The 26,946-nt window shown below is 41.3% G+C and overlaps 3 protein-coding genes across 5 annotated transcripts; 1 reads left to right on the top strand and 2 right to left on the bottom strand.

Annotated features, from left to right (window-relative positions):
- Positions 1-2,596: 2,596 nt before the first annotated feature.
- On the bottom strand, positions 2,597-6,035 carry LOC307083580 (putative nuclear hormone receptor HR38; the record flags this gene model as incomplete). The annotated part of the gene is made up of 7 exons (XM_079747509.1): positions 6,020-6,035; positions 4,313-5,135; positions 4,058-4,187; positions 3,630-3,793; positions 3,298-3,500; positions 2,967-3,145; positions 2,597-2,859 (listed from the first exon to the last, which is right to left on the bottom strand). The coding sequence occupies exons 2-7, from the start codon at positions 5,132-5,134 to the stop codon at positions 2,597-2,599; spliced, it is 1,761 nt and encodes a 586-aa protein (XP_079603635.1). The 5' UTR covers position 5,135; positions 6,020-6,035.
- Positions 6,036-8,683: 2,648 nt separating this feature from the next.
- dgkab (diacylglycerol kinase, alpha b) lies at positions 8,684-17,295 on the bottom strand (the record flags this gene model as incomplete). Its single annotated transcript, XM_079747399.1, has 23 exons — positions 8,684-9,200; positions 9,616-9,676; positions 9,780-9,900; positions 10,042-10,231; positions 10,372-10,462; positions 10,567-10,631; positions 10,734-10,894; positions 11,267-11,356; positions 11,622-11,707; positions 11,805-11,879; positions 11,990-12,063; positions 12,374-12,445; positions 12,696-12,791; positions 12,963-13,073; positions 13,827-13,915; positions 14,152-14,269; positions 14,728-14,844; positions 15,109-15,183; positions 15,371-15,420; positions 15,676-15,750; positions 16,532-16,670; positions 16,798-16,874; positions 17,226-17,295. 23 exons carry the CDS (start codon positions 17,293-17,295, stop codon positions 9,120-9,122), a joined length of 2,184 nt encoding a protein of 727 aa, XP_079603525.1. The 3' UTR covers positions 8,684-9,119.
- Positions 17,296-18,803: 1,508 nt separating this feature from the next.
- On the top strand, positions 18,804-24,205 carry stx16 (syntaxin 16). Of its 3 annotated transcripts, none has more exons than XM_079747825.1 (8): positions 18,804-19,225; positions 20,110-20,217; positions 20,506-20,646; positions 20,946-21,108; positions 22,096-22,184; positions 22,670-22,813; positions 22,900-22,980; positions 23,116-24,205. In XM_079747825.1, the coding sequence occupies exons 1-8, from the start codon at positions 19,145-19,147 to the stop codon at positions 23,215-23,217; spliced, it is 909 nt and encodes a 302-aa protein (XP_079603951.1). In that variant the 5' UTR covers positions 18,804-19,144; the 3' UTR covers positions 23,218-24,205. The 3 variants fall into 3 exon arrangements, with proteins under 3 accessions (XP_079603951.1, XP_079603950.1, XP_079603952.1); XM_079747824.1 differs by having other exon boundaries at positions 18,804-19,276; XM_079747826.1 differs by lacking the exon at positions 18,804-19,225 and adding an exon at positions 19,366-19,969.
- Positions 24,206-26,946: the final 2,741 nt, after the last annotated feature.

Here is a 26,946-nt window from a genome sequence, read left to right as displayed (position 1 = left end):
CAAATCATTGTGACACGTAGCACAGGTTTTATGTCATGTGTTATCTCATGTGTACAGGCCGTAATGTTAGACCGTCTTCCCGCAACCAGTGTTGCGTGTCAGGGAAGAGGTCAGCAATTAGGATCAGCCCTGGTTCCAGACGGCATATCCTCACATCTGTAAATAAAATTACATTTTGTGCTCCTCCGGGAATTAGGATCAGCCCTGGTTCCAAGACTGCATATCCTCAGTACTGTAAATAAAATGGCATCTTGTGAAAGTGTGACTTTCAATAGTTAAGAACATTCATGGAAAAATGGCCTTTGAGGTGATATGCGATTTGAGATTGACCATATTGAATGTCCCAAATTAACATAATATAATTGCATGTAATCTAACCGAATGTAATATAATTCAATTTCATATAATTGAATGAAATATAATTCATTTGTGTTGTTAGAAGAATCTCTCAAGTCGTATACTCCCTTCCACGGAGGAGCAACCAGGGTTCACTCAACATGAAGGCGGTGCGGGTTTGAAAGCTTATTAGTTTAATAACAATCATGTTTAATTGAATAACCTTTATCCCCTACCACCACCCCTCCTCCCTCTCTGTCGTTCGCTCGTAACCACTTTTTCCACTTGGTGTGCCAACGCCATAGTCCTGAGGAGCTTGGTGTGCTGTACAGTGGGATCGGGTGACAGGCCGATGAGTGGGCCTGGTACAGTGTGCTGCGGCTGCAAGTCTCACAGGGTAGCCCTCCTCCCTCTCCCCCTCCCCGCCGGGATGGGGTGCCCATAATAACACAGTGTGTGATGATATCCTAGGCTTCAGGCAACTATGTTTACTGTCAGAAGGTGAGCCGCCTTCATGCATAGGGTCGGACATAGTGTTCCAAGGGAACCAGGGTTAGATGCTCGTCTTTTGGGGGAGCTTGATACTTCATATCGCGCACAAACGACATAAAATAGTATTTTTATACTTTGACCATTTTTTGGAATTACGGCATTTTACCTCAGCTGACTCTAGTGAGATGAGGTGAAAAGCGGGGCAGCCTCTCTATAAGAGCATTTATTTTATGTTATGAAATGATGTGCTCTAGGGAAATCCTACATTTAATCTTTAGATTCAATTCAAATACAAATGACAGCTGGTTACTTAATCTGACCTAAAAGAAACTAAAATGTTCGGATGTAACCTTAAAGCGATACGTTTTAATAGATTTTATTATCAACCAGCCATGATGTATTTTGTATTGTTTTGTTTGATTACTATACATAGCTTCCTGGTGACTATAAAATATTACCCATTCAAAGCCTTGAGATAATAAACAGCCTGTGTACCGAATACATTTGAGACTTTTTTATTTTAATTGTATAGCTGCTCATGTTTTATCACTAATGTCAGAGATAAGTTACTTTCATGTGTATTTCTTTTATAGATGAAAAGCTAACCAAATACATAGAAGCTGAAGTTATGACCATTGAAGAGAATGTATAAGACAACACATTATGACAAAGCTTACTATACAAAAATAAAACTCACACAATTATGTTATTGAATGTTTCAGTGTAACGGTCAGTGGATCGGGCAATGGATACGTCTCAAATTAAAAAAATATTGTAATTTATAGTTATGAATTAAGTTAAAACTGTTGTTATTCTTGAAAAATAATACGAATCCATTTATAAGGGGAAGTATGAGAGGATTGTCTATTTGACTGTACCTGTTAATAATGCCAGAGAAGTCTTGTAAGGGATTGATTCATAGCCATATTAAACCGATGGCCTTGGTCGGTTCTGTTTGGAATGGAGCTGGAGAGTGGCATCAATGCACCTTCTATATGACTTAGTTTGAATTTGAGACAAGACACTAATTGCGCTCAAAAAACGCTCATCTTTGTTGCTCACAAACAAAATAGATAATATCTAAAGAGCTAGTTTATGATAGTTCTAGCTCTGGGCAATGGGAAACCAAACTGCCTTTACTTAACATTGAACATGGCAGAAGACCAAACACGGCATTATATTTTGAATTATTTAAGGCATTTATGATTGTAATCAAAACCACAATATGATTTTAAACTTTGGTCCGAGACCGTCAGCAGGTTCATTTTCAATACAAATATTTTTTGCAAATACAGAAACTTTCAAAAATTAACTTTGTCTAAATAAGAAGTAAATACACAGAGTTGAGAACTCTGTCTCCATCTCTAGAGCTAGTCGTTTTTTGCATGTCAAATAAATGTGATGAAAATCCGAATCAAATGTTCATTCTGTCTTTTTGTAATCAGCAATTTTCTTTGTATAAACATGTCTATTCCATGTCTAATCCCTTCCGACATAAAAAATGTGAGGGGCTGATATATAAACATATCAATGGCTTTGTACTTGATACTTGTAGTATTCCAAGTCCAATACTTTTCAAGACCCTTTCACCAGGCCATACCAAGCCAGTGTAATAGAAAAGGGTTGACCTAGGGGCAGCAGATACTCATCCAGCCATGGTCAACAGAGAAGAACCCAGAATAACTTTTTTCCCCAGGGTTGGATCCACACTTAAAAAGTGATCACCCTTTTACAATATTGAATTTTCTGATATTGAGTTTTTTGTCTTTCAGAAGGGTAGGGTATCCATGAAGATTTTCTCCACAATAGGCGGAGGGGGGACAAGGTCCTCTAGTTTCAGGTAGAAGATGCGCTGCAGGCCCTGGGTGCACAGTGTCCTCAATTCAGGAAGTTTGCCTAGTAGTTTTGAAAGGTAGTTGGGTTGGGTTCGGATATTGTACGATCCATTTCCGCTCATGTGTTCCCTCAAACAAGTGATTAGATGGTTTTGAAAGTCCTCAACCCGCGTCGGTTCTTTAAGGCCATGGCGATCTATGTGCAGAGAAAATGAGCACTGTCAGTACTGTTAAATCAGATCTGATTTCCAATGAATGGCAATGGGGAGCTTTGAGGTGGCAGTGAATTAATGTGTGTCTCACCTGTGATGATGACAAGTGCTGCGAGACAGGAAAAGGAGGACACATCCAGATTCATACGATGGAGGTTCTGAGAGAAATCCATGATGGAGTCTATCCAGTCCCCAAAACTGCGGACACACTGCATGCGATGGAGGACCATGCCGTTGCAGAAGATCAGCTTGCTCTTCTCAGGACTTGACCTGCACACATGTTTAAAGTCAAAGAGATTTTTTTTGTAAAAGCAGTTAAAAGCAAAGTAGTAGGAAGCAGTGATAACAAAGCACATTAAGAATGTCAAACATTTTATGAATTAGTGGTGGGTATTGGTGGGAAAGAATGGTTACAAACCAACCTATAGGCCAATCGAAGGATGAAGAGTTCAACAAAGGCTGATTCCAGGAGCAGCTCCTGATCATCGTTGCAAAAGTCTGTAAACCCTGGTATGGTCTCGGCCCACTTTTTGATCACGTCCATGGAACCAGATAGCAGGTCGTAGAACTGCTTGATATCCCCTGAATCCTCCTTCTCCGACATGCTTACCACTGTCTCCTGGTACTAAGAATTAAGAGGAAATAAGGTAACAATCAGAGGAGTCACACACTCTCAAATCCTGGCATGTATCTGGTTGATGGTTCAAGGAGAAAAGCATGTTAAACCGGCCCGGACAAACCTTTGAATACGAACCTTTGAGTGGTCAAGCTTCCCCGAGGTTGGGTTTGAGTCCAAATGGGCCCGGACAAGCGAGGCTATGATGTTAACAGGAGGGCTGGTGGGAGAAGCTTCTGAAACCGTCTTGGGTTTAGACGGAAGACGACCCCGGCGTCCTTTCAGGCTGTCTGTACGGACAACTGGGAGATGGAAAGGAAACAAGGAACTTAATTGGCACGCCTGTGGATCTCCTATAGCTACTACTGCATCTTCTGTGTTAAAAAGCAGCTGCGGTATCGGTTTCCATGTTCTAAAACTGGCACTTACTCTCCAATTACAAACGTGACTCCTATGCTTTGGTTTACTATTAATTCACCAAGCTGTCATTACGGATCGCAGACTCACATTATCATATAATTGTCACTGAAAGCCGTTTTTTTTTCACGGTTTTAACAGCACATTACCTTCCTTGACCATTCCGACGCTGAGGCACTTCTGAAAACGGCAGAACTGACATCGGTTTCTTCGCCTCTTATCCACGGGACAGTCTTTGTTTGCAAGGCACACGTATTTAGCGTTTTTCTGCACAGTGCGCTGTCAGACGATAAAACAAATTTACTGTTAGATCAATGATGATGATATCATTGTAGCTTGGAGATTTATTAATGCAACCAGTGAGAAGATCAAATACTATGTATAAATAAATACTAGCCAGGCACCTTGAAAAAGCCTTTGCAGCCCTCACATGTGCGCACTCCATAGTGTTGGCATGACGCGTTGTCCCCGCACACCGCACAGCGACCGTCCCCGGCCGCCGGGCTGCAGGTCTGCGGGGAGGTCATGTTCCCCTCCATTGACCGAGGGCTTCCTAGACCCCCTTGGTCTGGGGAAATGGGGGGGCAGCAGAGAGGGGATGTGTACTGCTGACAAGCTACTAGGGAGAATGGGTCTTCTGTGACCTGGTCCTGCCCCTGGCCAAGGGGGGATAGCTCCTCTGTCGGGTGGTTGAAGGTGAAAAAGGAGAGTTGATTTGCTAGAACCGCCTTCTCCACCGCGGCGGACGAAGGGGCCGAGGAGTAGGGGCTGAAGGAGTCCCATATGTTGGAGGCCGGGGGCTGGTAGCTGGGCGTTGAAGGCGAGGAGGCGGCGGCGTAGACCGGGCTGTTGTAGTAGTCCGAGCCGCACGAGGACAGGGTCTCGTCCAGGTAGCCAAACGCGAAGGAGCCCGGGTAGCAGCCGTACACCTGGAAGTCCTCCAGCTTGAGGTTTTGGTGAGGGCTGGAGCCGCCAGCTACTGGCGAAGGGCTGAAGGAGACACTTGGGCCGGGGGCTGTGGAGGTGACCTTGCAGGAGTAGGCATCAAACTCCCCCACGTAGCCACCGGCAACCAAGGTGTTGATGCTGGGCAACGAAGAAGCAGACAGCTGCTCCTTCTGGTCACTGATGTCCATTGCCAGTTTGGCATTGAGGTCAGTGTTTAAGAACTCAGAGCTGAGGCTGTCATTGGGCAGGATCCCAATCTGGGTTTGCACACAGGGCATGCTATAGAAAACAGAAATGATTTAAAACACGATCATAAGTAGGCTATGTTTTAAGATATATTTATTCAAAGAACTTTGCAAGTATGCATTTTGATCAAAGCATAGTAAGTGTTTTATACTAACTATGCTCAACACAACAATTTATTTTTAAAATACAGGCCGCAAATAAAATAATGTGCAGTGTGTGAATGTCCAGTTTCTAGTCTTTTTGAGGAATAGGAATATTGCACTACTGGTTTTGAGGCTATGGGGAGCTGGACCATAGCAGCCCAGCCCTTGACCAGCAGGAGCAAGCTTGTAAAAGAGTGCGGGGAGAGTCCAGCATGTAGCATTTCCAGGTGGGGTGGTGGGGTGTCAAACTGTGTAGAAATGGCACTGCCTGTTAATGTGTCATGAATTAACACTCACACCCTTTGAGTTATATATTTAGAATCAACATTTGTAATGACCTTGTCTAATAATCTGTAGCTAGTTTTTAATCTTCTACAGTAGGCTATTCTTCGAAGGTAGGCTTTATGCAGAGCTAAGATGTATTCCAACAATGTAAGGTAGACCTACAGACAAGGCATAGTAATTACATACCAGAAACAAACTGTTTTGTTTAGAATAACAATCACTTATTTGCATGCAGAACTAGACCAGGCTTGCTAAAAGCAACACAGATATAAACACCAATAAATTCTGGTAGAATGGAATACACAATCTTTTTTATGATCTGTGAAAAACGTTTTCAGCAGTCCTCATCGCTTTTTGTTTGTAATAATTCCACATAAACTATATTAGGGGGTTTCCCTCATTAAAAGTGAAAGCCATATTCAATATTGCATATCACAAGTCACTCTAAAGTCAACTATTCTGCATGCAAATACATATATTTTCACTGACCTGATAATTACACAAATATCCGGACTTTGAACGGTCTTTTGTACTTATTCCACACGAGTGATGCATGAATGTCACCTCTGTCAACTGCTCTGAGCACACACCTACCGCCATACAGCGTTTTTTATTTGGGTGGCATCGACGAAAGGCGTGTCTCCCTCCATAAATGGTAAAGTGGGCGGTGAAACCTTCCGGATCATAAACCAATAGCATCGCTTCATAAAAAGATTGACGCACGCTTGGGATTCCATTGACGCAAGAGGCGGCAGACTGAATGGTCCAAATTTAGAAAGACAGCGTAAAACACGTGGGATTATTATTGCCTGTTGTTGGCTATAAATAAACTGCATTTGGAGACTTCCCGACACAGAACATTTCCCTTTTACTATAATTATGTAATGCACATACTCTCAACATTGTAGTCTAGTGTCAAACAGTAAACACAGTTTTCATGGAATGGCTGAATGTATTCATTACATAGGGACTGTGCCATCAACGTTCAACTTAACTTGTGAGGGATGGGCTATTTCAGTTGAAACTCAGCAATACAGTTTAAACAAGCTATGAATAATACGTATTTATAGGTTTTTATTTATATTTATAATTACAATTCAGAACACTGTTAAAGGGCTGTATTTGTCTTACATTCACATTTAAAATGGAAAGGGACAACAAAGCAAAACAGGAGCACCTGTTCTGCACATAGAAGCTACATTTGCACACGAGCAATGTCCTGTTAGTGCAAAGCCGTCACCAGGAATTACAAACACTATTATCTTTAAGTCGCAGCTGCAGACTTCCATATGTCAGCGAAAATATAAACACAAAATAACCGTATACTAATTATGTAATTTCTTTCTCACAGCAACAGAACATGACTCCACACTGCACATCACTCACCCGCGCCAGAAACACCCCTCCCCACGGGACCTGCCTTCTGATTTCTTTTTTAAGATCGAGGGAAAGTTAGATGGTCTCGTAAGTGTCAGGTAGGCCTCAAGTCTACTGCCCCATCGAGAGGAGCGCCGCTAATGCGCCCACAGTGCCAGCTATGTCCTCGAGACGGGCACATGGTCCAGCCCGCAGTAAAGTATACCGTTGTTGATTTTTTTCTGAGCTTTCCGCATGAGCCATGCTTAGCCTTCGCCGCCAAGAAAAGAATGATCGGTAACTAAGCTTTGTTTACATTACCCTGGTCGCTTTACAACTATGGACAGCCCCAGCTGCTGCCCCCAGACTTGTTTCGTTCAATTTCCCATTTTGTATTTCACAAGCAGAAATACAAAATGGGTGAGTGTTGAGTGTGTCAATGGACAAATATTTTACAGGACGCAACCCACATACTGACATACAGTGCGAGAGAAATGATCCAAAATCGTTGATTAAATACACTTCACAAACCCAACAACAATGCAGACTAAGAGAAAGAAAGTGAAGAAAACAAAAACAGCAAGCAGGAAATCTCTACTTCAGGTGGAAGAAGCCGGATCGTTTGGATGGTGGAGCCATGATCATGTTTGCTTGGTTTTTGTGAATAATGTGGATCTATGATGAATAAATAAAAATGAGGTTAGCTCCAACTTAATATTGTATTAATATGATATTAATAGGCCTACTATTGACAACAAAACAGATACATGTAAATTGGCCTACACTACTGGATAATTCTATTTATTATTCTACTATTCTAATTATGATAAAGTTAATAGCAACTGATTCGGTTAAACGACGCTATCCTGGAAAGAAAGTGAAAAAAACAAAAACAGTAAGGTCACAGAAGCTAATATACTGTTTTGATTAATTATGTATTTTCTACTGAAGAAAATTTATGATAAATCAATGACTGAGATCAATGATTTTAGGCCTATGAATCAATGATAATCATTTGCAAGAACACCTCTTTACCCAGTCCCTGCAGACCTCAATCTTTTCAGTTGGTTATTCAAAGGACAACACAAAACAACATTCGGTCACATTTAACAAAGTTCATCTTACATGGTTCTCTTACAACAGTTAAAACAGCAACATAATACACTTGCCTATTCTACCTCTAAAACTGATGCAAGTGATAAAATAAAGAATAAAATAGGATGGCTGTGACTAACAAACACAAATAAAAGAAACAAAGAAATGCAATAAACGTAATTAGATTCAGCACAGGAAAGCCACAAAAAGAACTATGATAATATAAATGACGAATAGCAATATGGCTGTAAAGTAATAAGCTTGTTTATTCCTGCTGTATATAAAACAGGACATACTACAGATGCAAGTTGATGGTTGAAGGTTGTCTAGCTTGAACGGTGGGTTAAAGAGTAACACATTTACTGTACTAAATCATAAAAGGACAATAATATGTAATCAGATAAAACAATGCTACAGTATGTTCTCCTTTTAAATTTCCAAATTCCGGTTTCAGAGTAAGTTTTTATGATTTGACCTGTGTGGTTCACCTTTCTCCCAGTTGACTCCGCCCACTGACCATTCCGAAACTCCTGGTTGCCAGGTATGAAACTTGAAAATTGACACACACACAAAGCGTGCTGCAGCCATGGAAGCAAGCACTCAAACTCGATCCACTGAGATTGTACTAGATTCTACCCGACCTAAAAAGACTTGTCCTCTTTGGAAAAAGACAACCAGAGCTGTGCTTAAACATGGGTAAATACTCATTTGAGTTGCATTTGAAAGATGGATACAGCTTTAAGCTGGATGCAGAGTTGGCAAATTTTCTCCTGAGAAGGAAAACATTGCGCATCGGCTACCATAAGCTTATCTCTGTGGGATTCTAAACATAGCCAGCCATGCATCTAGCTAAAATTGATAGTTATATTTTTTTATGTACATCGACAGGGAAAACAGAATAATAATAACATTAACATTATTGTTATTATAATAAGAATATAAGCATTAATTATTAACAATACACATTAAATGAAAGCAGTTGGGAATAAATTGGGAGTTTTGGTGCATGCAAAGATGAAATGTAAATGTATGTAATAATGATCCTAAACATCCTATACATACATATTTGTCTACGGTGATTTGCACTTTTTGTCCATTGGATAACAGTAGGAAGATTTACAGCACAAGCAGGGAATCTCTACTTCAGGTGGAAGAAGCCGGATCGTTTGGATGGTGGGGCCATGAGCATGTTAGCTTGGTTTTTGTGAGTAATGTGGATCTATGATGAATAAATAAAAAAGAGGTTAGCTCCAACTTAATATTGTATTAATATGATATTAATACTATTGACAACAAAACAGATACAAGTAAATTGGCCTACACTACTGGATAATTCTATACAAATCTTTGTGATAAAGTTAATAGCAACTGATTCTGTTAAATGTACGCTATCCTGGGAAAAGGGCCCAGCTACAGGCAGCAGATTAAGCTGAACTCAATGGAGAACATTGTAGTAAACATCGTGTTTGGATATCACAAAATGCTGCGAGTACAAAATAAATCGAATGTCCATTTCCACCATTCCACCGTCTAAAACATTAGATGTTCAGTTCTCTCAATGCTGAATTTGAGTTATATATTAATAATGATAATAATAATAATACTTTAAATAAATAAATAATAATAATACATACAGTACAGAGAGGTTGCATCCAAGGCTCCCCATCAATCTGCATGGGAAGGGGTTTGAGTGTCCTGGCAACGAGAAGAAAAGGGAAATGATTAGAAATGATCCGTTCATACAACAACACCATCATGTACACATAGAGTTCAAGTCCTAAGCGTTAAGATACTGAACTTGATAGTGATCTGGGGGGTTTGCGCGAGCCTCAGCCCGGCGCTCTTTAGCCCTGTGTAGATCTGACCCATCTCCATGGCTCCCTCGAGACCCAGCACCTCCAAGCGCTTATCGCTCATATCTGCAGGAGAACAACACAGGAAACAGATGAGAGAGAGAAGAGGAAACTTCATGGCAGCTGTAGACCCGTGAAGTTAGCCCCGGTTATTTGGATCAGAGGGGCCATGGGAAGATGATGGCGATGTAAGGGGAAGAGGCCCACCCTGAGAGCGTGTCTTAAGCAGCTCCCGGTCGGTGATGACCTCCGCAGACTTGTCCAACGCATGATGGCTGGATTTGTCCGCCTTCTTCGACTCGCCCCAGAGGTTGGAGCCGCCGTGCATGCTGGGTATGTTGACCACTGCTATGCCTTCCAGGGACAGGGAGTTGATATCTAACGGCACGCCACAGCACTGGTAGAGGAAGGGAGGGAAAGGCAAGGGAGAGAGAGAGAGAGAGATATTAAGAAGACGATCAGCACGAAGATGTAAACCCAAGGAAATTTATTATGGAGAAAAAAATAGATCATTGAGGGTTACTTGAGATAATTTACCTCAATGGTTAGACAATCTTTCAGATTCTTGCAGGATGCAGATATTGTCTCGGACGTGGCAAACTCAAAATACCAGAGTTTGTTCTTCACCCTTAAGGGACAACAAAGAAAACACATGAAACTCCCAACTTATTTTGGTTGTTTCGGAGGAATTTGCATTAACCAGCAATGAATTCATGATGATTGTCCTCTCACCTGCTGCTGAACTTATGTGGATGCTTCTCCCTCATATGGTGGAAGCGGTGAGCGATGGAGGCATCCTTGCAAGGGCACAAAGGAAGTACAAACACAGATGTAAAAGGTGAGCAGGTCCTTATCGTACATTTGAACTCATAACTCAACTCAACGTTGTTTTAACTCACCACCCCAATGGAGAAGTAGTTGTTTATGATCGGGTACGGCACGGGGTCTCCCTCTTCCGTCGGGTCGTCTGGGATGACCTGAACGGTCCAGCGGTCCATCGGCGCCAACACGCTGCCAGCAATGTCCTTCAGGACGTCGCGCAGATCCGAGCCATCGTACCCTGGAGCAAGATTTCACCCCAAAAAACGGAAATGATATCAAGGGAAACTATGATTGTAAGCAACGGGGTGGTAACCATTGTGTTGTTCGGTGGTTGGTTTGTTGGCCTGTTATACACTAAGGCCAACCAAAAATCCACTTGGTTCGTCCTATTTATTTAACCACACCATCTAAGCAAAAATAAAGCCACTTCCTTTGCAGCGTGAGATTCTGACCGACCGGCCAACTGTGTATTGCGTGATAAAAACGAACGGATGACTGACGACAATTAATGGACTTTTCAAAACGAATGGGAACGAAAGATTGTTTTTGAAAGAGCCACCACACTCTGCTAATATAGACGTTCAGGATGAGGCTGAGGTCGCCTCCATACCTCCTCCCCAGCGGAGGCAGCGGGCCAGGTCGTTCCCGGTGCCAAGGGGAAGGATAGCGACGGGGGGGCGCACAGGGAGCTCCGCCTTGTCTGAAATCAGAAACATTCGATAACATTATTTGCCGGTTAACTTTGTAATCGTGCTCTTCTATCAATGCTATCTTTTTATAGACGCTATAAAAAAATGAAGCATATTGGATTACTATGATTAAAATGAGCCCCTGGTTGGAATGATATGGGAGCAGCAGGGAGATACTATGAGTAAATAACGCAGAGTCAGAGTTTGGCTCTGTTATCTTGAATACATAGAGAGACTGGAGGGACACACACACACGCACACACACAGACACACTACCTATAGCGTCCAGAATCCACCCAACCGTGCCATCCCCACCGCACACTAAGATTCTGTAGTCGTGCAGACTGCGAAAGAAATTTAGTCTACAAAAAAAAGCAGGGAAAGAAATTAAGACATAACTCCAACCACACAAACATGATTAATTCAATACAATATTTAAAATATCAAGAATCACGATACCCGGGTACGGGTCCTCCGTTACGCAGGTTGTAGATTTGACGAGGGTTCAGAAGGTACTGAAATTTCCTCAGTACTCTGCAAAACAGAAACAATGCAGTCGACCAGGAAGCCCTAACATGGTATGGACCACATTTGAAATAGAAGCTCCAGAGATGGGAAGACTATTCTGCGGGTGGACCTCCTACCTCTCCCCCTGCTTCCCACCACTCTTGGGGTTTACGAACACAAGCAGAGGGTGGATGTCTGGGACCGGAACAATCTAACAAAAACACAAGACCCACACTGTGTTTAGATGACAGTGAAAAATCGAACTGGTGAGACGGTATCAATGGATACTACTTTTTCCTGTAGAAGGATGATGTTTTTCACATTTAATTATTGTAAACTCGCCATTCAATTTGCTCTACCTCAACATTGTTGAGGGGTCATGTGAAGTTCACCCTGTGAGCCTCCTCTGACATCTCTAAGTACAGATGTCAGAGGAGGCTCATACATATGTATCATGCCCTTACGACAAAAATAAAAGTGAAAAACAAAGAAGTAAAATAAGTTCTGTGTCCATCACAAACCTGCAGGATGTGTCCATCAGGGGTAACATTGAACATACTGGTGTCTTCTAAGGAATTAGAAGTATTATCGTCCTGGATGAAGGGTATGAACAGAAAGACATTAGCAAACAGCCTCATATCACACGTTTGTAAAATAATATTTTGTCCAGAGAGGATATGTTTGGACTGAGAGCGCCATTACTAAACACTGAATTTCCCCCACGGGACAACACAAATGACTGAACAAGCCCTGATGCTACTGTTGTAAAATGTGATTCATTTAGGCATCTAATTAAAGTCAAATTGAAGGAAGATACTATTGTATCATATTAATTCATCTTACCCCTGAGAAAGCATATATGGCCCATGGGGGCAGGATGTGATCTTTCAGCAATCCGCATTCACACGTCACGCAAGATTTCAAACAGTCGTCATGACGCTTCAGGAGAAATAGAACGAATAGAACAACATGATACACATGCTCTGTCTATTTATGGAAAAATGAACAAGAACTTTTGAGGACATTTCCTTTATAAGGAAATGAGAAACATTAGATCAGCCTCTATAATTCAACAGCAAAACACACAATCACAGATCACTACGACCTCACCATCTCTTGGCACCACACGCAACGGCTCCCTACAAAGTGCTTGATCTTCTTGTGGCACACCTTACACTTTCTGGAGCTACAATCCGCACTGATCCAGTCGTGAGCTGGCACCTGGGACCCATTGGGAGAAGCAGAAACTAATGATTGCTTTGATTCTATAATTTAAGTATTTGCTTAAGACTGAGCTAGACAAGATAATTAGGATTACATTTTTGATCTATGAAGTTCCTCATAAAATCTGGTTGTTTATAAAAAAGAAAGAAACTGTTGGAATAAAGTCAGCCACTGATAACTTACAACTAAATATACTGTGAGTTGCGTGATTTCTAAATTACAATCTCTCTTGGTGCAGACAGTTAGAAGGACCCAGCGGTTTGCTTTACCCACAGCATAGCTGTGTGTTGGGAGTAACTAATCTACTTTGCAGGATCCCGAAACCATTAAGACAAAAGCCAGAACGGCAATAAAGATAATTCCATAAAAGCACCCATTCATTAATTGCATTTAAAAATTCTGTTCTTCTGTAGTACATTTCCTCCTGAGTTAGAGGTAAAAAGCCTACCCTAAGTGGACACTAAGGTTTTAATCTGCATGTTAAATCAACACTAACGCAGGGCACACATTTTGACTAATGCATTCCCCATTAACATTTAAGTATTGTTATGCTGTGGGTGTTTGGTTGTTATCTGAGAACATTCAACCGAATAAAGTCTTCATAGACCGTTTTACAAATGCACCAATATACTATAATGGTGACACTATAAACTATTGTGTCACCATATAAGTGCTTTGGTAAAAGTAAAAGGGGGGGGGGGGGGGGGGGGGGTACCGATCATAAAGAATGAAAAGGTATTAGCTACTTACACCAAGCTCCTTCTTAGACCTGACGAAGGTTGGAGGGCATTGCTCAGCGGTCTTGTTGGCACACTGACTGTGGACTGTGTACTTGCAGTCTGGGGGCAAAAAAAATAATCATACAATCACGCAGTATTAGTTAATCACCATATTAATGTTAAGTAGTGTCTTCATGCATGCAAACAAAACTCTAGGTGTGGTCGTGAATGGATTCATGCTTCTATTGTTATTGAAAAAGATGTATAACATCATACTCCATGCTCAATTCAGCAGGAAAGTGAGTCACGACTGTGAGATACACGGTTGCCCCCTAGTGGCTGTTAGGAGATCTTACAGGTGCAGCAGAGTCCTTGCTTCGCCAGGCCAAGAAGCATGCCCTGACAGACGTTACAGTAGGTCGGCTTGTTGAAATGCTTCATCCTCCAGCTATGCTGTCCATCCCGCTCTGTCATCTGCAGTATAGCACAAAATGGACGAAACTATTTGAAATGTGCCAAAGAAAACTGAAGGAGTACATGACATTCTCTTAACATTCTTAGAAATAACATTGTTATAGAATACCATTAAGTTGTATATGAGTAAATGACAAACAGGTCATTTAAAATACCAATATCAAACATGTTTTATGGAATACCAATACCTACAAGTTATAACCTAACGTCACACATCGTTTTTTACAGAGAACCATCTGGGAAGTCGTCCCTGGAAACTGTCTGGATCGGGGCAGGCAATTACAGAAAATACTTTGCAGGTGATTGGATGAACAATCTTTCAATAATTTTCTATCACGTTTCCATGGATCATGTACGTCCTCATATGACGCTGATTGGCCTTAACCCCTGGTGGTTTGCACATAAGACTTTACGTTAAACAACATTGCATACTGATGCCTTGCATGATGGGCTACTACCTTGAGGCCCAACAGCACCAGTAAAGGCACGTTGTTCATGCCCCCTTTAATCCACTCCTCCAGGTTGACACTTCCACTGCCGTCCACGTCGATCGCCCCCATCAGATCCTTGAGCACCTGAACAAAAATGACAATGAAATAAAAATGTCACCAGCATTAAGAGATTCAGAAGAATTATTAATTCATGGTTGAGAGCTCCATGAAAATTGTTTACATTCCCATAGTCAGAGCAACACGCAAAACACGCTGTCAAAGCTTTTTTGGAAGTCTGTCATAATTGTTCTTATAGCTTTATGCCTGTTAAAATGCCACAATCTCTCCACATTAGGATGAATATCATGTCCAGGTCTAAACAATAGTGATGAGTTGTTGAGTTCATACTGGTCTGAGTTCAGTCACATCCCAGCCCAGATATTCTGCAGCGCGCATCATTTGGGCGATTATACGATCCACTTCCTAAAAAGAAAAATCCACAATAAAGAGATTATAAATAAACACCTTCTACTTGCATATGTAAAACATTTCAGATAGTGACTAAGAAACAAAAGAGAACATATACAGTCCATTTGTATGTAGTACTAAATGCAACATAAATGTTATCCATGAAGAACATAATAAAATATATTGATTATAAATTACTCACAGAGCTATCCAGAAGTCCATTGCCATCTTGGTCATAAAGTTTGAATGTACCTGTGAGCAGACAAAATGGCGTCAGTGATGCACCCATTTTTCGCTGCACTTACACAATTGGGTGAAATAATGTTGCTGGGGAATGATGGTGTTAAGAGGGGTTATGTTGTCTTTGGTGATCATTATTAATGCCTCTCATTTATTTTCCTTTGTTGAGCCACATTTTGCCAACAATCGTTTTTTAATTATAGGTCTATGTAAAGTGATGGTAATGACATGTTATTAAGGAGATGATAAAGAAAGGACTATTCTCACATTCTAACTTCTCTCTCGGCTGCCCGTCCTCCAGTATAGAGAAGTAGCAGGAAACGTCACGGAGGAACACCCCATCTGAAATGTATCAACCAATATAACCAATATCATAGAAAATCCAACTGACCAATAGAAAATCCAAATGACCAATAAATAATCGTATGTTTAAATAGTTAAATCGTTGTTGATGAAATGGGAAGGTTGGCGTTATCTGCAGACAGAAAATGTCAGATGTAGATGAACGGTGAGTTGTTGTTCTTAAGTAACAACACCTTAATGTAATTAAGTTCAATGGGCCCCTCGACCTCTTAGCCTAACCTCACAGGTTTGATCCTACTACTGCAGCAAATCCTTTTGTAAGTGTGAATGCCATTGTCTTTGTTCTCTTGAGTCAATGGTCAATTCATACGCACATTTCCCCTTTGTAGATTAACAGAGACAAACGTGACAGGTTACATAACAAACTGTTACGTTGATGAAATCCTGATTAACTACAAATAATTACAAAATGCATTATGAATATTTTGAATAGGTGAATTAACAAAGAAGATGGGACGTTAACTTTAATTATTTGGGATAAGTTCTGTCATGGTTTAGCCATAATCCTTTATATTTAGGTACTGGGATTCATGCATACGTGCATTGTTTCACTCAAACCCGGTGTGAGTTATGAAGTATGATCCAGACACGGAGCACTCAAGAGTAAAGCCTGTTAATCCACTGGCTGCTCCGCATCCCTCTTCTTGTGTGATTATTACATGAGTGCACGGTGGGTGGGGTAGTGGGGGGGAGGGGTGGGGGGGCAAAACATGTTGGACGGTCCTGTTATCTGGGGGAGAGCGATCAGCTCTAGGTGTACCTTCTCTTTTCTGGGTTTCCGCCTCGTCATGTTCAAAATGTTGAAAATATTTAAACAGACGTCCGCAGAGATCTTCGGGGAAATCTTCGTCCTCGAGGTAGGTCTTGAGGAACTGTGAGAAGCCAGCTGCGTCCATGTACTAAGGGAGAGGCACATGACACACAGACCGGCCTGAGAATGTGGAGCGAGTCAGAACACTTAGGCCGTGTCCAGTACACATCAAAAGCCAAATGCTTTCTTGCAGAGGACATCGTCCCACAACGTACCTCTTCGAACTTGGTCTGGCCTTGCTTATCACCTGATTGAAACTCCTTCAACACGTCTTGCACCCGTAAAGTACTATCTGTGAACAGAATGTTGTTTTTCCAGGCCGTCAACAGTCAGTCATTTTTTTACCTAGAGTTGCCTTTTGAGATGTGCCAACTTGAATATATATGGTATATCATTAAGATAATGATATGATATGATACATACATAAATAATTGTATTGATAATGCCTTTTTTTATCTGATGACACTACGTCTACAGCATTGTAGGAGTAACTACAATGGAGTAACTTTTATTCAATGTAACTTGTGAATACAGATATGTGGTACATTATGTGGCAGGGGTTACACTTCTTGCTCAAGGCAGTAGACACATGGGGATCAGAATACAACCACAGTGTTCTGGTTCAGTAGGGGTGGATGCTTACATTCCATATATTCCTGTAACTGGATAAAGTCCACAGGCGTAACACTCCCTGCATCTTCGCTCTGTGCCATGGTAGCCAGCTGACTATATGGGGGAAAATTACAAATAAAATAACATTGCTTTTCAAGAAGATCACACTTGAAACATCAACATGTCGATAACCACTTTCTTGTGAAGTTGAATGAATTAGAGAGGTAGGAATATGTAGGTTACTCAAAGGAGTAACCTATGCCAGTTGGCAAACGATGCAGCATTATTAACAGGTTTGTTTTCATTCATTGAATAGTACACACCCAAGGAGTAAAAGAAAACAAATCCAAGCCGGGTTCAAATACAGCCCTATGAAATGCTACACATTCTGTTTGTAGATTTGTCACGCTGTAAATATTAGTTTACAACATAGTAAAAACAACATAGGCTCGTTGCCAACAACGCAAAAAAAAAATATTCAAAGTAAGTCCAATCCACTCTTCTTGCAAGTCAGCTAACGTCATCCTAATCGGTAAACTTTGATTCATCAACATGTCAAGTAATAACAATCTAAATTTAAATCTAAATCCAAGCTCTGAAATCCATCCGCCGGGATTATAGTCTATAAACCATGAGTGCCAGGCATGGTTATTAAATGCACTCTTTACTCTGTTTGCTCACTGTTAAGACAGGTGTTCTTACATTCAATAGCTGACTTCTCCGTGGAAGTCGTGAACTTACCTTGTTCAGGGTAATGCTCAACCCCGTCAGAAGTGAATAAAAGAAAATTCGCTCTTGAATGTCAAATTGTAGATATCGAAAAGGTAACTTGCAGGCGACTCTTGAGGAGCTTGTACTCGTGTTGTGGATAAATGCCTGACAGTGTGTTGGTGGATATACGGGATTAACAGTGGGCGGAGCAGGAGCTTTTCTGACATAATTACAGTTAGTGCCACTAACATGCCGAAACAACTAAATCTATGTGGGGTAGAGACAGGGGCAGAATTACACATGGAAGTCTCAAACACGCACAACAAGCAACACACAACAAGCAATAAGTGCTACTGCAGAGACGCCTGCAGCCAAAGTGTTATTGTTTTTGACCCACTGCAATTGAATGGTCAGAAAGCCATACAGGCAACCCGTTGATGTACATAAGATGAAAGAACACTTACAATTTAATTTACAGCAAAAAAGGTAATTTCGCGGGATTTGAATGGCCTAGTAAGCCTATACCTATGCCTAATTGGCTTAATGATAGACTTACATTTATTTACAAGCATTTTACAATTAGCCGTAAAACGGTTACAGACGTTTGAACCAAGAAAACTGCAGTTAAAAATCCACTAAGCTGTAATCTTTAACATAAGACCTTAGTTTCTGCTAAGTGATCACATCTCTTTATTAAGGCATATGCATGCTATATGCCTAAATATATATATATATTTTTATAAAAAACGTTTTACAATGTCTGTGTGTATGTATAGGCTACGCCTCAGCATCTTCCCATTGATAAAGCGATTCACCCTCCGACTCGGTGCGCGGCGCAAAGCGTCCCGCGGTCAGAGAACCCGACGCGTTACGTCACGCTACGTTACGTTACGCAGGTGTTTACGTTGTCCAGTGTCAGTAGCTTACCCAGAAAAAACGAATAACGTTATGGAGCTAACGTTCAAGACTGAAATTTAAAAAACACCTATTGGTGTAGTTGATATTGTAGTTCTAGGTTATTGATCACACGTTTACACTGTAATTATCTTCTCAGTCCATTTCTGAGGGTGCATTCCGCGGGTTTGCGTGTCGTTCGCGCAGGCTAAAGCTAGCTTCACTAATATTAATACGGTCCGTCATCCACACAGCATCGGGTGGTCTGCTACGGGTTCTAAGTTGATAGGACTCATGAATTCTTGCATTGTGTAATTTGATTTATATCAAAAAAGCATTATAGTCATGGCCACTCGGCGTCTGACCGATGCCTTCTTGTTAATGCGGAACAATGCAATCCAAAACCGGCAGATATTGGCTGAGCAAGTGAGTACATACGATCCCCGTCGTACTCTAAGTACACGTAGCAATGCTGCGGTGAGTTGTCTGAATCGTTTTGTCATCTTTGTGTGTGTGATTTTATCTAGCCAGTCTGTGGGAATACGTTGATTTAGTTAGCTTCAGGTTGTAATGTACTACATAATTGATCTTTTGTAATGTAGTCATCCAACGGGCGTAGGACTAATTGTGATTGTAGTGGGTAGGGTCAGGGGAAGAGCCCCCTTAGCTCCCATAACATAACCTCACGTGTCAACATGAAGTGATGTGGCGTGTGTTGGGGGTGGGTCATGTTGTCAACGTCCTTGATTTTATTAAGCATCAGCTAGGCTGTTTTGGTTAAATCCACTATCCTTTTGTGTCCTTAACCGGTTGTGTCAATAGTACAGTTTGGCCTATAAGTAGTGTAAACTAATCTTGCGAATTGTTAAATGTCATAGCCAACATCCTTTCTATGAATTTAATAGGACGTAGGTTACATAATTCAACCATGATGCTTTACTTATTATTCAAAGTGTAACCTAGCCTGCCTTTTCTTTTAAGTAGAATCGAATCAGTAGAATACCCTATGAAATATTATGTTATTGATGTGTGTGCATGCAAAAATACTGCAAAGTCAATCACTGCTTACTCTTTGGGGCTCACTCTTTTCCATTACTTTGGTCTATATTTCCTCCTTGCTCTCGGATCGGACGGTTCTGTATCTGCAAATCACATTAGGAGCTGGACGAGGTACTACTCTTCACACTTAGTGCAAATCATTTCTCAGACTTTCTCAGTTTCTTTCTCAGACTAAATAAGCTCCACATCAGCACCTCTTTGTCCTTGTATGAAATGTATTTACTTTATATCTCGTGCTGCTTGTTTTGAAGTTGGCTGACGACCGCATGGCGCTGGTGTCTGGAATCAGTCTGGATCCTGAAGCTGCCATTGGAGTCACCAAAAAGCTGCCCCCCAAATGGGTAGATGGAGTAGACGAAGTAAGGACTGGGAATGTTGACTTTGTAGAATCAAGATTAAGTAGCATTTCTGTATTTTCAAAGCTAATGAAGTGTGTTTGCGTGCGTTTGTGTGTGTGCAAGTGAGAGAGCTTCCCCTCCCTCTGTACATATTTAGGCATGTAAACTTGAAGATAATCTGAACTCAAACTCCAGACCTCTATCTATTTGGGAGAAACAAAGTAAAGCGTGTTTTCGGTTGAATTTGACGAAGGCAGCCCCCCCGTTGACAGAGTGCATGGCAGCATCATTTTGTATTCCCTTCTTCAGATTCAATATGAAATCACACGGGTTCGGCAGAAGATGAAGGATCTTGCGCTCCTCCACGACAAGCACATGAACCGCCCCACGCTGGACGACAGCACGGAGGAGGAGCACGCCATAGAAATCACCACACAGGAGATCACACAGGTAGGCCCTGTTTCAGGAATACAGCACGAGATGCAATGTACTAATTCTGTATTACTTCATCCTAGAAATGGCACAATAGAGAGCACTGAATAGTAATCGGGATGAAGAGATGGAATAGTATAAAAATATGAACAAAAATATCCCCCAAAAATATCTTTGTACACAATATGAGCAGTGGAAACTTAAACATTGTTGAGGTAGACCTAATTGAGTCTATACGTAAGTAACCATTTGTGGTTTGTCTTGGGAGAGTTTTTTCTGGATCAGTCCGACCTGATTTGGGGTATGTGTTGTTGTAGATGTTCCACCGGTGCCAGAGGTATGTGAGAGGGATGCAGGCCCGCTGTGGCCACTGCACAGAGCAGGAGGAGAGGCTGCTGAGGAACGTGGTCTCCTCCCTGGCCCAGAGCCTGCAGGAGCTGTCCACCGGCTTCAGACACACACAGTCCAGCTACCTGAAACGTAAGAGCCACCGGAACAACTGGGGCAGTCCTTCCCAAAGACCCACATGTGGGCGTCGGGAGATTTGAATTGGGTCGCCATATAAATTGAACAAAAGAAAACAAAAACACATTAGCATTTATAAAACTTTCAACAAGAAGCATGTTTTTGATAGTACTGAATGTTTGTATTGTTCTGGTAATTTTACTTATGACATTGAATCTAGTTGAAAGGCTAATGTACATTGTGAGAGGAAATAATGAGATAACCCTAACCCTAACCCTAACCCTAACCCTAACAATGAGATAGCCAAAACAAGGAGATGTGAACTCCGCCTACATGCATTTATTGGTCTCATTTAGGGCAGAGTATTTAATGTGTGTATTATGTTTTCAATAAATAGTGCATAAAACAAAGTTGTGATTTATCTCTTCGAAATGGCTGGTTTAAGGATTTTCATTTATGCACAAATTTGTTCTTCGCACTATTTTATAGACAAGGCCTATTGTGAATTGGGTCGCGATGGTTTGTAATTTTAAAAAAATGGGTCCCCAGAAAAAAAGTTTGGGAAACACTGCACTAGGGGATACTTCAGTTGCACCTAATCAAAAATAAGAGACCGATATATTAAGTTGTTCCATTCCTTGAGACTTGTCAATATTATTTTGTTTATATTTAAAGGGCCGCTATCTTACCACCAGGTATGACTATGAATTAGAGACATCCCAAGTGAGAGTATCCACCCAGATGTATGTATCAACCTACATAGTGGACTGAAGACAACTGGTAAAAAATGGTATTCATCATACATCTGGGTGGACACCCTCACATGGGCAGGGTAGATTTGAAATGGCTTGTATGGCTCACACCTCATGGTAAAATAGGGTCCCTTTTTAAATGCCTTTCCTAATCTGCCCTCTCTTTTTTTCGCTCTCAGGATTGTGCATTTTATATCCATTGTAATGTGTCCTTCTATGCAGAATGGCAAATTGTTATTCTGTTTTCCAGGTATGAAGAACCGAGAAGAGAGGTCGAAGCACTTTTTCGACTCTGGTCCTCTATTGGAGGAGGATACAGAGTTGGCTCTCTTTGACAGGGTAAGAGGCTTTTCAAACTGTGGACACACACGCATTGAGTCAAGCCTTTCTGAATGAATTTCTTGACATTTTCTTGAATTTCTGACAATTAATTGGCTTTCTAAAAGCACAAGGACATAGTATTGGTGGTCAATTTGCTTCCACATATTGAGAGAATTGCCTTGCCCTCTAGGTGGCATGGCCTTCGGTTTTACTTTTGGGTCCAAGCCATTGTCCTTCTTTGAAAGATAATTGGACTATTTAATCAATACAAATCCTATAGGACCTATAAGGACCCAATATATAAACAATTAACTAATTTAATTATTGCATGCATCAAATATCTAAAAATATTTTGTTAATATTTGGTTAGATGAAAGTACAACTTCATGTACAAACTCTGGGCCTGAACAGGTGCTGGCATAATTTGTTATACATTACCAACCAACGTTTCTTCTTAACCAGAAACTTTGAAAGGATTTGACTGAAACCCCTTCTGCTTGCAGGGTTTCACAGACGATCAGCTGGTGCTGGTGGAAGAGAACTCTGTTATGGTGGAGGAGCGCGAGAGGGAGATCAGACAAGTCGTCCAGTCCATCTCAGACCTCAATGAGATCTTTAGAGATTTGGCCGGAATGGTGGTGGAACAGGTGTGAAAAGAACCTTGATATTTTCATCGATGGATATGATGATCATTATATGATCATAACAGTATGTCCTCTTATTCCACCCAAAGGGAACGGTGCTGGACAGAATTGACTTCAACGTGGAGCAGGCGTGTGTAAAAACAGAAGACGGATTAAAACAGTTACAAAAGGTAAAGACCTTGTTGAACGTAGATGTAAAAAGATGTCTTTGATAAGAATGATGTTTATTATTGTTAGCACGAGACTTGCCAAGTTCCTGAAATGTAACCAAATTGAATAACCCGTTCATCTTCTTTTCCCTGCAGGCTGAACAATATCAGAAAAAGAACAGGAAGATGCTGGTCATTTTGGTCCTCTTCGTCATTGTCATCGTTCTAATACTTATTCTTTTCGGAACCAAGTTTTAATGGGGCATTCCTCCTCCTGCATTTAGCTTTCTATGTGATTGGTTGGTGTGCATTTGTGAGTCCACCTGGTTCTGTCTCTTTTACCCGGTTACACTGCCTGTATTACCCACCAGAAAACAAGACATCCATCAGACTTTCTTTGCTTGATTTTTCCTACTTCAAAATCAATCCTAATGCTTTTGAAGACAATTTGAGGTAGACTTTGGCGACACCCTCAAATGTCTAATCACTGTCTTGTTTTTGAGAAGCCTGCACACAGATAACTAGGGCTGTGCCCTGGACTGGTCCTTAACCCGACAACTATGAAGTACTTCTCTTAATTACACAATGAATCTCTTCATTGATTCGCTACAATGGACATTCATTGGTATAAAGGTTAAATGAATGTGATTGTGTCTATGGGTGGAACAATAATTTAATGACAAATCATGTCACAACGTCCTATTTGTCCTGTTAATATGCTTTCACTCCATGCTATGTGATATTCTTGTCAGTATGTCATTTGTTTGTTTGGACTACACACTCAAAAGCAGTATATTTTAAACTAAAGTTGCCGAATTGTGGCATTTTCTTTAGATATGCCCTTTCGACAGCAAGCTGCACTTTTTCATTAAGTGCTTCTTGACTAAAATAGATTGTTTTTGTGCCTTTCTGTCCCCTTCCAGTTGCTACCTTTAACTGTTTGCAGTTTGCACATGAGGCTGGATGTGTTTTTGTTCTGGGTGTACTACTGCGGTCTCCTGTATGATAAAAAAAATATTTATTTTTAATGACTTCATGTTATTCAGAGTTTCCAGTTCTTCGGATAACAGAATAAATGTAAATTGAGTGAATCATTTGTCGTTTAAAGTCCAAAACGGGAGGCATTCCAATATTGACAATGCCTTTTGGAGAAATCTGTTGGGTGGGCATCAACATATATATTTCAATCCAATGTGTTGGGAAGAGAGTTGACATGTTTGCTTGTGTACTGTAAACACTAAGTGAAATAAATGAAAAGGTTTATTTGACATATCTGTGCTCAGTTGTACGTGTATGCTTTGTTATATTGATTGTATTTCTGTGGATTAAAAAATTATTAGAAAATGTATTTCTATACTATAAAACTAAAGAATATAACAACATTTATTCAAATATAAATACCTGAAACTCAAATAGCATTTATCAGTTATAACAGCCATGCAAAAGGTAACGCAGTATATCAGGTTATCAATTATTACAACAGTTAACAGCTCATGGGTACAATTCAATACGATGATATCATAGCTAGAGGTCTGCTCACCAACAACAGTTTTGTCAACATCAACAGATTGCTCCCCCCCCCAATAAACCACCAGGCTCTCATCCCGGGGCCTGCTGATGTACAGCGATTCTGTTCAGGAAAGGAAAGCCTGTTTGTTCCGCTGGAGAGTTTCAAAGAAAGAGTTGCAAACCCTCCACCCGCCCATCTGCCCATTTACTACAATTCACCCAACGATACCACAGATCCCTATCTACATTCACAGTCTGTTTCCCTGCAGGTCCCCAGATTAGAAGGGTGAGACAGTGATACACGGGTTGAGCTGTCCATGTTTGTACTGTATGTCAGATGGAAGCTTTTAATAGCAGGGAGGCTCCACACTCTCTAAAGAAGTTAACAAGTCAACAACTTCCGTCAATTATATTCCTTTATCTTGTTCTTGATTTCAAATGTTATTCATTTATATTAAAACACCCTGAATAAGTCAAACCGTTCCTAATGTCAAATGTTATTTTGTCTTGCACTGTAAAAACGAACCAGCTTTACTGAATGGATGAATTTCGTACATGTTACTACATGTAATGAAACCCCTGTCACCTGCAACAATTGGCTTCCTAAAGCCATTTCAGCATTCCATTAGTAAAGAGAGATTAGAGTAGCAAGGAGAGATTTATTTTGTAACTGTGTCAAAATAATACAACTAAATATAACTGGGACACAGACTGCATTTCAGATAAACACTGAGGCAGATTATTCAGTCTCATAATACGACCAAACAGCATTTGTGAATTCGGAGAATTATGAAAGGACTGAAGAGCACGTCTTTTAAAGAACTGTAATGAACTAAAACGTTGTGTGCTTCATCCTGAGCTGTTGGCCCCCGGTGGGAGGAGGGAGGTCCTGAAGGGGGAGTGGATGGGATCGCTGCCAGAGGAGAGGGTGGGGAACTGAAAAACACTGTCCCTCTTAAAACAAGCTGGGCAATTTGGGCATCAACAGAGCAGCAAGGACGCCTACCTGGGGAAAGCATTCCGACTTCTCCATACTGTACGTACCTTTTCTTTTTTCACCTTACAGCTTTCTTTTTGTTTATGCTATTTATCACAGATACATCAAAGGGGCAGGTCAGCAAGGAACGATTGATTTATATTGATAGCTACAATTCCTGGAGGGATCGAAAAAGTGTTATTTTATCTTCTTGGATATTAAAGTCCAGCACTTTCCTTTGACCTTTCACATTTCCTTATCAATCTTTAAAGTTGAACGGTTTTTTTTTGTGTCGTATGTTGTAGAGAAAAGTTGTGGAACGAGACCCAATGATGGCCTACTGGGCTGAGAGTCAGGGGCAGTCACCTGTTTATGCCAAATATTGTACAGTACCTGGACCAAACTGTACACACATGTAAGTCCAGTTTTGTTTAAAAAAGAAAACATTTAGAAACTCAATAACAGTGTTAGAATTTTTTTTTTATCACTAATTGTATTATGTTTTTTAGCATTATGGTTTTCATCCATTTCAAGTAGTGAAATTATTTTAATTGAAAATTGTACCATCATACTGAATTCATACTGCTTATGGAGTGAATTATACCCCTGCTCTCCCACTCATTAGGTACCATGACAGACATAAGGCCACGTATCTCCCTTTGCCTCTCTGTGACCAGCGAGAGCCCAACTGCTGGACTGTACCAGGATCCAGGACAGGAGGCATCCTGCACGACTACACCAACTGGACCAACCCAGACCTGGCCGCCCCCACCGTCTCCCACTTCCCTTTCGGGCTCGACAACCCAAACAAAGACCGCCCTCAGCCTCAAGAGACGAGAGGAAGGGAACGGACAGCAGGAGGATACAGAGGGGCACCAGAGAGAGAATATGAGTTAGGGAATCCAAACGAAGGGTGGCAGAGGAGGTGGGAGCCCGGCAGCAGCAGTAGCAGTCTGAGTGACAGCAGCTACCGGGAGTTGCAGGCATGGGCAGCCCGGTACAGCCACTCCCTTCCTAGGAGGCGACGTATGGGTGCCGAGATGAAGGGTGCCTTCCAGGAAGCCCCTGAGACCAGTAGGACCCTGGGGAGGGTCAACAGGCATGCACCGGACCCTCACGTGGCAGCGCTGCAGAGGTCAGAGTCGTATTCATGTCCCCGAGGCCCGATGGGGGTCGGAGGTCACCCGAAGACAATGACGAACAACCCCTTACCGGTATGTCCTCCTGAAAGCACCATGGAAAGGAACAAGTACCAGAGAATGAGGTTTAGCCAACCCCCTGGCTACATAGGCCCGCCTGCATATGATGGCCGACATAACAGCTCACCTGCTATGCAGTACCACAACACATTTGGTACAGACCAGCAAGCTAAAAGAAACACATCCTACTTAAAGTCAACACAACCCAATCAAAACATGTCTAGCGATTTGCAAGACATAAGAGGAGGAAATAAGGAGAAGGACACTAAAGAGTCCCAGAAACAAAGATCTGCCCTGGACTCT

Source organism: Pollachius pollachius (assembly GCF_949987615.1).
Source record: "Pollachius pollachius genome assembly, chromosome: 12".
Lineage (NCBI taxonomy): Eukaryota > Metazoa > Chordata > Actinopteri > Gadiformes > Gadidae > Pollachius > Pollachius pollachius.
Note: the sequence above shows the minus strand (reverse complement) of the source record. Positions and strands in the feature narration are given on the sequence as shown.

Bases quoted from the DNA above. Each gene is read 5' to 3' on its own strand.
- stx16 (XM_079747824.1), top strand. From the start codon at position 19,145: ATGGCCACTCGGCGTCTGACCGATGCCTTCTTGTTAATGCGGAACAAT. The intron at 21,109-22,095 runs GTAAGAGCCACC...TCTGTTTTCCAG, and splicing joins ACAGTCCAGCTACCTGAAAC to GTATGAAGAACCGAGAAGAG. The intron at 22,981-23,115 runs GTAAAGACCTTG...TTTTCCCTGCAG, and splicing joins GATTAAAACAGTTACAAAAG to GCTGAACAATATCAGAAAAA.